We start from the raw sequence: 9676 nt of genomic DNA, 5'->3' as shown, positions 1-9676 counted from the left end.
GAAACAAAGTTCGCACCTTACGAATTTTATTGCTTTATTGCTTGTATATCGTGAGTCGTTTCATAAAAGTTAGGTTTTATTGGGTCTTGTGAAATTTAAAAGGGCAGAGATAATTATACCAGCGGAAGAAGAAAAAAGAGGCACGATGCAAAAAGTTCAGCCGACTGTCGCGTATATCTTCGTACTGTTATACCGAAACCGTAATCATGATACGATACCTACCGAGTTGCATCTTTAGGATTAATCTCTGTTCCCATGCGAGCCAATTCACACAAGTCGGATAACGTAAGTCAGCCAAAACATTTCTTGGACCAGCCTACGTGACTCCCCGTGGGAACCGCAGGCTGGGATCGAACTCCTCTTTGTCACCGAACCATATAAAGACTCGTCGAAGACCCCGAGCGCCACTCTTCTCTAAGATATCAATAAGTACTAAGTACGTCCGCGAAACTCTTGTCAATCGGTCTATTTTAATAAAACCTCAGTACAGTGCCAAGGGATCGTTGAATTCTACATAAGTGTTCCTTCAACCCTTCCCTCCTGCATAACAGTACTACATAACCTCGAAAGGATTTCACCGACCGAATTCCCAAAGAAAGTTTTTCATGATTATTCGGAAAATGGAAACGACTCCATGTACTTTCTTAAACCTTCTTTCGCAGCAAATGAGAATATTAAGGTTATGGAAAGAAGAATTCAGTTTTATGAGGGTGATGTTCCCGAAACGTATCATTTATACGAAGGAACTGATTTCAGACGTTTGTATTTAAATTTCAATCGTTCGGGTAGCGTGAGGAGTTTGGTATTACCAGATGATTTATCTAAAGAAGCTGAGACTATGCTTCTAAGATATTCATTAGTTGGGAGACACATGAGAAAGATATGGTTCAGGGATGAGAAAGAATCAGAAAAGATGCTAACAAGGTCTTTTCCAAAGGAATATATCTCTAATAAAGAGGCTCTTGTGGAATTCGCTAATAAATTCAATCAGTATTTAAATAAGAACTGTAGCGACGTAGAGCGTGAAGTTTTTGACCGGCATGTGCCGAATGGATACCAATATCGCAGTCCTGGACAGGCGATTTACCTTTTGAATTTATTGCATTACATGCGATATAAAAAAACGAAAAATACAAAACTATTCATTTTTGCGATGTGTTCAATCATCTGCGGTGATGAGACGTACCGATTAGTGCATTTAGCTAATTTATGCACATGGTTCACGAGGGATACTTGTAACTCATGCTTCGAAAAAGGGTTATATGTTGATTTTCAGGTAAGTTACCAATATTCTTTAGTAAACTTCGAATATAGTGAACGGGAAATAACTTTAGCTAAGAATGCTAATCTTGATTACCACATTTTGAATCATGAAGATCAAACCGCTAAGTATTATCCAGCTAGTTTTTATGTATATGATCACTCATTCATTACCATGAAGGCTATACGTTCGAAATTAAAATTCTTTGTTGGAACAGGAGCAGGCAGGGTAGAGGTGGTTACTAATGTACATAGAGGAACTGCCTTATTGAAAGCGATTGATGACGTAGTGCGTGTTGCTCGTTCCAGACTACATGGAGGGAGCTTTCATTTGTTCAATGGATGGATTTATACTCATAAATTACATTATGATAACTTTTCCAGACTGAAAACCTTAATTACGGATATAGTGATGTGCGGAATTTATCACCCTGTTTTACTTTGTATTTCGAAAACATTGTGCTTTTGTTTATTGTTTGGGGTTGTTCCGGAACATACTTATTTAGAATTTAAGAAAGGAGACGACTTACATGCGCTGATGTTGTTAAAAATGTCAAAAGGCAGAAGTAAGTTTGTGGATATGATGGTGCGTCCTTGTTTCCTCAGTGGAGCTAATTTAGATAGTTTAAACGCAGTACTGGATGCGATTGATTTTACACAATCATTTAATTAAGACTTGGACAAATGCCGAAAGCAATTTAATAAAAATTAAAGAATATGTCAAAAATAATTACGATAAAGCTATTAGATCATTATCATTAGAACCTGGTGATTGGGTTTGGATAAAGAATCAAGGTGGAGACCGACTAGCAGATCTTACCATGCCATGGTTAGGACCTTATCCAGTTAAGGAAATAAATGGATTAAATGCGCTAATTAATATTAAGAATAAGGATTATCAGATACACCTTAATCGATTAAAGTATGCTAACATGAATTCTGTTTTAGCCTCTTCTTTGGATACTTAGCTGTAAGTCTAACTGTAAGTGAAGAAATTCTCCCGATAACACCTCCAGATGATACACCGAAGCTATACTTTGATAATATGAAAACGACAAAAGGCAACTCTAGGACTAATTTTGTCAAATTAAAATTCTTCGACAATAATTTTAATTTTAAAATAAGGAAAGGGGTGTTATACCGAAACCGTAATCATGATACGATACCGACCTCGTTGCATCTTTAGGATTAATCTCTGTTCCCTAAGATATCAATAAGTGCTAAGTACGTCCGCGAAACTCTTGTCAATCGGTCTATTTTAATAAAACCTCAGTACAGTGCCAAGAGATCGTTGAATTCTACATAAGTGTTCCTTCAACCCTTCCCTCCTGCATAACAGTACTACATAACCTCGAAAGGATGACCAAACAGTGTTAACGAAGCAATTATGTTCAAATTCTTTTTTCGAATCACGACCGTCGATCTGCTTAAATTTACTTTGCACCGATTTCCTTAAAACTGTACACATCCGCGGTGAGTCATATCGCGATAGGAAACTGACGAATTTCACCACTTTCTTTGCGCCTATAGTGAATCACCGATTTTACAATCATCGAGTTAACGTTACGTAAGTCCTTTAGTAAGTAAAGCTTTTCTGTCTGGATATAAACTTCGACAGTGGCAACGGAGAAATGAACGAATGAAAATAACCATACATACTCGTCATGCTCGTTTCGAATTAGAACACTATTACCCTCGTTGACATTCAGTGTCCCATTACTGTTTCGTTTTCATTAATACGCGTCCTTGTACGCACGCGCGCAACTACACGCAGTTAACTGAAGCATGACAAACGAGTTTCGCACTTGATAATAGTTGTTATACAAACGAGTGCATCGCTATCGAATGACTATTACTCAAAGATACTTAGAAATGGACGTAAGAAAATAAAAATGCTGATTATTTAACGTGTTAACGACCTCATCGATTTCAATGATCTTGAAGCACAAAGGAGGAAGAAGTCACCAAGGTCCCTCGGCCCATAATTAATGGGTCGTTTACACTTAGTTTCGAAATTATTTACATTGGAAATTAAGAAGAGAATAAATAATAAGCACGGATCGCAATTCATTTTGAAATTCGAAATGTCTTGAACTCAGACTAAATGTGGACTGTTTACTAATATAGATAACTATTATTAGTAATAACACAAAGTTCAGAAATGTTCCGAAACGAAAAGTAATGGTTACGTCTATGTTTGATCTTGGTTAATATCTTAATACCTGCTGCCACGGAAGGCGCAAGGCTTCCGATTGGTATTATAGAATCAGAGTGGTAATCGTTCATTCACACCTCGCGGTTTACGTCTATCGACGGAATCATTCCAACCACGTGGAAGTGTAATTTTGAATACGTGATTCAGGTTTTTGTAATAATTATGATTTGAAAAGTAAGAACCAGGGACCGTTATTTTTTATCTCAAAATACACGTGAATCTTTCCCCTTTAAAGTAATCGAGGCTCCTTGAAATCGGTAAGGTTGTTAACACCGTGAATAATTATCGAACGAATAACGAAATTAGAACTTGAATTTTTTGATAAAGTCCTTTCAAGGATTAAGGTCTCGCACTAAACAGCAAGCGTATTAACTGGAGTGAGTCAATCAACGTAAATGAATCGTAATAGTAAAATTATCGATGAAGCCACATTGTTACTCTTATATCGTGTAATCGTATTGATTTACGGGCAACGATCTCTAGCAACGAGATTAACGGAAACTTCGAGTGTATTTTCAATCCTGATTTCGTTCGGGGCTATTTTTTTCGGAGAAAAATTGAACCTAGCGTAAATTTTATATTAATCGTCGTAAAATTTATATTTTAAAAATAATTACAATGCACGATATAGAGCTCCGTTAAAAGACAGACGATTCGATTTCTAACGAAGCATTAAATTAACTGAAAATCTTATTTATCGGTCTGTAACTAATTTCAAATTTGCTGACGTTAACTTTTCACTAACGTCTGCACCTAAAGCCGCGTACACATCGAAACGCATCCCCAATTACTACGCTCTCAGCGCCTAATTTAAAATTTTTACGAAAAAAAAAAAAAACAGTTGATAACACGTTTCAAAAGCAAAATTTTTCGGTAAAAAATAATTGATTTCAACGATGCCCACACTTAGGAAAATATTCAGTAAATAATTTCTTTAATTATCCGTGATGTTACATACAATATATTTTGTCTTATTTTTAAAAAGTGAGTAACTGATCGGAAACGGAATAAGTTTTGTAGTGACATTATTACAAATAATGTAAATCAAATTCGTCTCATCTTTCTCACAAATGGGACTTTTTCTCGAATTTAGATATTTACATTTGGCCTTTATTTACATAAATTATATAATTATAATTATTTATGTACGTACTTACATAAATATCCCAATTTCCGGTTTTCGGAAACAAGAGAAATAAAATGGTGGTTATAGTTGAGACTTTTTTTAAATTTAGCACTTTGATAGTTACAACAAAAAAAGATGAAAAGACTAATATATAGTATAGAAAAATGAAGAAAATCACTTATTGAATATTTTCCTAGGTGTAGCTATCACCGAAATTAGTCAATTATTTTTTAGCAATAATAAGGCAAACTGCTTCGAATTTCATCCATTAATGAAAATTTAAATTTATATATATTGTTCATATACGTATGAAAATATTACAAATGAAGATACGTCTAATGTTTTTAACTATTTTTAATCATACGTGTGTCATATGTAAATGTATAATCATACGTACATGTCATATATGCAAAGGAAAAAAGTTTTTCAACGTTTAAAAAAAAAAAAGAACAAAATTGGAAAAACTGTTTTAAAAACATTAAACAATGTTTGCCCTTCTAATTTTTTTTAAGTGTCTCGAACATCGTAAATTCATCGTGCCTGTATATTAGGAAACTCATACTTTATAAGGAATTTTAGCGGAATTCTTGTTTAAACTACCTATCTGTCTAGATTGCATACTCATAAATAACTAAATTAAGTAATGCCAAGTCTGAGGCTAAAAATAGTCCAAAGACAAAGATTAAAAATAGTCACCGTAGCGGCACAAGCCTTTATCATAAACTTAAATGTTTTTTGACAAGGTGTAAGTTCCGTTATAAACGAAACTCTCAATTACGCCGAACTAATTGACAAGATAATTTCGTTAAATAACAAAATTGCATATTATTAAGTTAGTAACGATCAAAGGCAGAAATAAAGTACATAATCGCGTGTAAGATACGCGAAATATTTACAATAAAGGACTTATGCGCATTTGATTGTTTTTTTTTTTTTTTTCAAAATTATTTTTCTTCCGGTGAAGACAAATTAATTATTCGACTCGACGATAATTCTCATTCGTAAAAGAAGAGAAACATAATTATTACGTCGCAGGAAGCAAAGCAACGCGCAACAGTTTACATTGTAGAATTTTGAAATTACTCGAGCAAAATATAAATAATAGAGGATGGCCATTGAAAGACTGAAGGGTTTGAAAAAGTGTATATATTTGTGAGCAGAAAAATGGTGGTCGCCGGAAGGATCGTATTTTTCACATATAATACTAAAAAAAAATCCATTTATTATATTTTCGAATAAAATAATAAACGATTTAAAAAAGCATGTGTTCGTAAAATTTTTGTTGTGTTATATCATTCAATCTTTCGGTACTGTAGTGCCCTGTACTATGGAGCTCGTATTGGGACTTATTTCTATCAGGGGAATCCCAATGATTCGTTGATAATATATACTTCCGTGTAGATATACCTGGACATAAAAAAAAAAATTTAATTTCCATTAATTCCTTTTTCGTTTTGTAGTCCACCGGAAACTCCCCGCTGAGCAAATGGCTTGAAAGAATTCTTTCTTCCTTTAAGAGGTTACTAAATGACTCATTCCGCGCGCGATAAGAATCATTCTCAATTACCGATTTCAAGTAATCCGAGACTCACTCATCATTGCTCTATCTCGCTCGGTTCCGGCGCATCCTATACTCTCCTCATTGGTTAATACGCGCGAGGCCTGGCCTCTGTCGACATAGAAACAGGTCGATTGTACGAAAAAAATCGTTATCTTACACGAGTAACCAATTAGCATATTCGTGATTCGAAATAAGATAATGTAATTATCTTGTTTTCTTCCATCTTCCGACTACAACGTTTCCTCGTTCTCAACGTTGGAATTATATTCAACATTCACATGTTTACCCAAGCTCGTCAATTAAACGAATCGATCGTTCCATTCTGCGAATTCATTTTCTAATATTGTATATAAACAGTCTATTCTATCGAGTTTTCGTGGAATCAAAGCAAATGGCGATCCTAACCTTGAAAAGTAGCCAATGAGAAGCAGAATTTTATTCGAATAATAGATGAATAAAAAAGCTTCCAATTTTATTTGAAAATTTATTCGACGACAATTATATGGATATGTTTTTTCATTCGTTCAACGTGAAATATAATTCGATCGTACAATTCGAATAATTGTTAACGAATAAATACAACGTGTACAAAATTGTTCAGTTTGCGTTCGTTGTTCGGTATTTTTATCTAGATCAGTATTTCGAACGGTTATCCCGTTGTTACGAATGATTTTGACAGTTGTAATCGTCATGTGTATCGAAAGGGTCAAATGTTAATTCGTACGTTAATTGTACGACCATTGAGATTGAGTGTAGGTTAAAACAAACGGGCGTTAAACTCTTAATCGTCGTTTAAACGTTGCGCGCTATCGTATTTGAGAACAGAGTTTTAACCTGTTCTATCAGCGTAACTTGAACCGACTGGTTGCTTTTTAACAAACAGGGACATGTGCGTAACAGTAGGGGAGGGGAACGAGGGAGGGGAGGAATTCTCGAGTCCGCGGGGATTAGGTGGACTCGTAACGGAAATCGTCAGCACGACAGTCGCGATATTCAATTACATAATGATAGCGAACGAGACTCGGTTTGATTCGTCCTTACTCGCGTTGGGTTTGATCGCGCTGTTAACGTTTGCGTGAGCGTACAATTGCGGGCACGTATGCTTTAGACCGATGCGCGTGCAAATATATGTATACACGCTCGTTAAAGAATAATGCCCCGCGAAACGACACGAGCTATAATACTTTGTTTCATTTCACCGACTGTCCATCGGAGATAATGTTATTCGAATGACACCTACGTGCGGCGTTTTGTTTAGTCGATCGAACGGTTAGATTTTTATTCGTTCGTTGTAGTATATTTCATTTTTCAATCGAAACTTTAATTTTCGTTCAACGAGTATCGTATGAAAAACCAAACTAATTTATCAATATTTTTATCTAGATAAGTATTTCGAACGGTTATCCAGTTGTTACGAATGATTTCGACAGTTGTAATCGTCATGTGTATCGAAAGGGTCAAATGTTAATTTGTAGGTTAATTGTACGACCATTGAGATTGAGTGTAGGTTAAAACAAGCGAGCGTTAAACTCTTAATCGTCGTTTAAACGTTGAGCGCTATCGTATTTGAGAACAGAGTTTTAACCTGTTCTATCAGTGTAACTTGAACCGACTAGATGCTTTTTAACAAACAGGGACATGTGCGTAACACTGGGGGAGGAGGGGGTGGAGAGAAATTCTCGAGTCCGCGTGGATTAGGTGGACTGGTAACGGAAATCGTCAGCACGACAGTCTCGATATTCAATTACATAATGATACCGAACGAGACTCGGTTTGATTCGTCCTTACTCGCGTTGGGTTTGATCGCGCTGTTAACGTTTGCGTGAACGTACAATTGCAGGCACGTATGCTTTAGACCGATGCGCGTGCAGATACATGTATACACGCTCGTTAAAGAATAATGCCCCGCGAAAGGACACGAGCTACTTTGTTTCATTTCACCGACTGTTCATCGGAGTTAATGTTATTCGAATGAAACCTACGTACGACGTTTCGTTTATTCGATCGGACGGTTCGATTTTTATTCGTTCGTTGTAGCATATTTCATTTTTTAATCGAAACTCTAATTTTCGTTCAACGAGTATCGGATGAAAAAACAAACTGATTCATCAATTATTTGTTGTACGAAAATTGTATCCAGAAACAAATTTTGTCAATTTTTTATTCTTTCAAAAGAACAGACAAAAAATTAGAAATATCGTTTATTCGTTATTCGAAAATTCTATTTAGATATAAATTTCGTCCATTTCTTATTCTTTCAAGAGAAAACAAAAAAGAAAAAAAATGAGAAATATCGTTGAACCGTTAGGTCGATACGACTGTAATTTGATACGTAAAGTGTAACTCAACGCTCAAATAAAAAGAAAAGACGCCTAAACCCAGAGATTTCTATTGCTTGTGAATTTTGAACGGAACGAAATACGGCAGCGTGCAATATCGTATAAAAATCAGAACATTTTGCTGGGACTCGAAGAAAATATAGATTACCTTTGATTCAACCTTTAGTCAGTGTGCAAACAATACAGACACAGGAAAGAGTTACGTTATCTGTTCGACGTTAAGGGGGCTCACGGCGTGAATCATGCCGCTTCTATGCAATTATTATGATTGCACGCTGTGAATTTATTATCGAGCCAAACGCACGCCTATATATCTAACGTGAAATAATTCGTTGAATAAGATATGTGGGGGAAACTTTTAATCGAAGGAAGAAAGTTCTGCCAAGATTCTATATACGGGAATCAATAAAAACGGACTTTGAATGCGAAGCGTCGTCGCACACAAGCCCGCGTGAATCGATTCTCGATATCACTTCATTATTTCTAGATTTGGTTTACACACGAAACAATGGTTCTCATTTACGTGGTATCGAATTTCCGGCTGTTTTTATTCAAATTCTGCATCGACGTTGAAACATACGCAAAAGAAATCCTACCATCTTTAAATACAATGTAATGCTTGCTCGGTAATTATTTAAATTACAGGGAACATCACCGATTTTAATGATTTCGAAATATATTATAGATTTTAAATAATTTTTTCCTACATAACTCTCGCCCATACCAAGTTTTTAAGATATTGGACGTGCACGTAAATATATATATAGGATGTCCCAGTTTTTCTGCTAAACTTTGCCAACATATTCTACGAGTAAAATTAAAAAAAAAAAAAAAAAAGCAGTGTGCTAAATATTGTCAATTTTAGCAGTTTAACATTACAATTTACGTAAGCACAAATAAATACCGATGTACGTTGCGTCAACCAAATATCAGTTTGTTATCGTCACATAATTTTGTTGTAACTTCTCAATAATACTTAATAAATAAATCAAGCTTTGCAACAATATAGAAGCTGAACTCCAGGAATTTCTACTAGTCCCACACCAGTTACCTCCTCCTATTCAACCTTTCTTTGAAGTTAAACCGATGATTATGAATGAGATCAAAGCCCAAGAAATCTCCAGATCATGACCTTATAACAGAGTAAGTCATAAAGAAACTACATAAGAAAAGTT

The 9676-nt window shown here is 35.3% G+C and overlaps 1 protein-coding gene across 1 annotated transcript; it reads left to right on the top strand.

Annotated features, from left to right (window-relative positions):
* The first annotated feature begins 634 nt into the window (after positions 1-634).
* Positions 635-2538, top strand: LOC143147452 (uncharacterized). Its single transcript, XM_076312697.1, has 5 exons — positions 635-1276; positions 1479-1489; positions 1645-1846; positions 1935-2089; positions 2209-2538. Exons 1-5 carry the CDS (start codon positions 635-637, stop codon positions 2444-2446), a joined length of 1248 nt encoding a protein of 415 aa, XP_076168812.1. The 3' UTR covers positions 2447-2538.
* Positions 2539-9676: the final 7138 nt, after the last annotated feature.

The sequence above is a fragment of the Ptiloglossa arizonensis genome, chromosome 5 (genome assembly GCF_051014685.1).
Source record: "Ptiloglossa arizonensis isolate GNS036 chromosome 5, iyPtiAriz1_principal, whole genome shotgun sequence".
NCBI lineage: Eukaryota > Metazoa > Arthropoda > Insecta > Hymenoptera > Colletidae > Ptiloglossa > Ptiloglossa arizonensis.
This window is presented reverse-complemented; position numbering and strand designations above follow the sequence as displayed.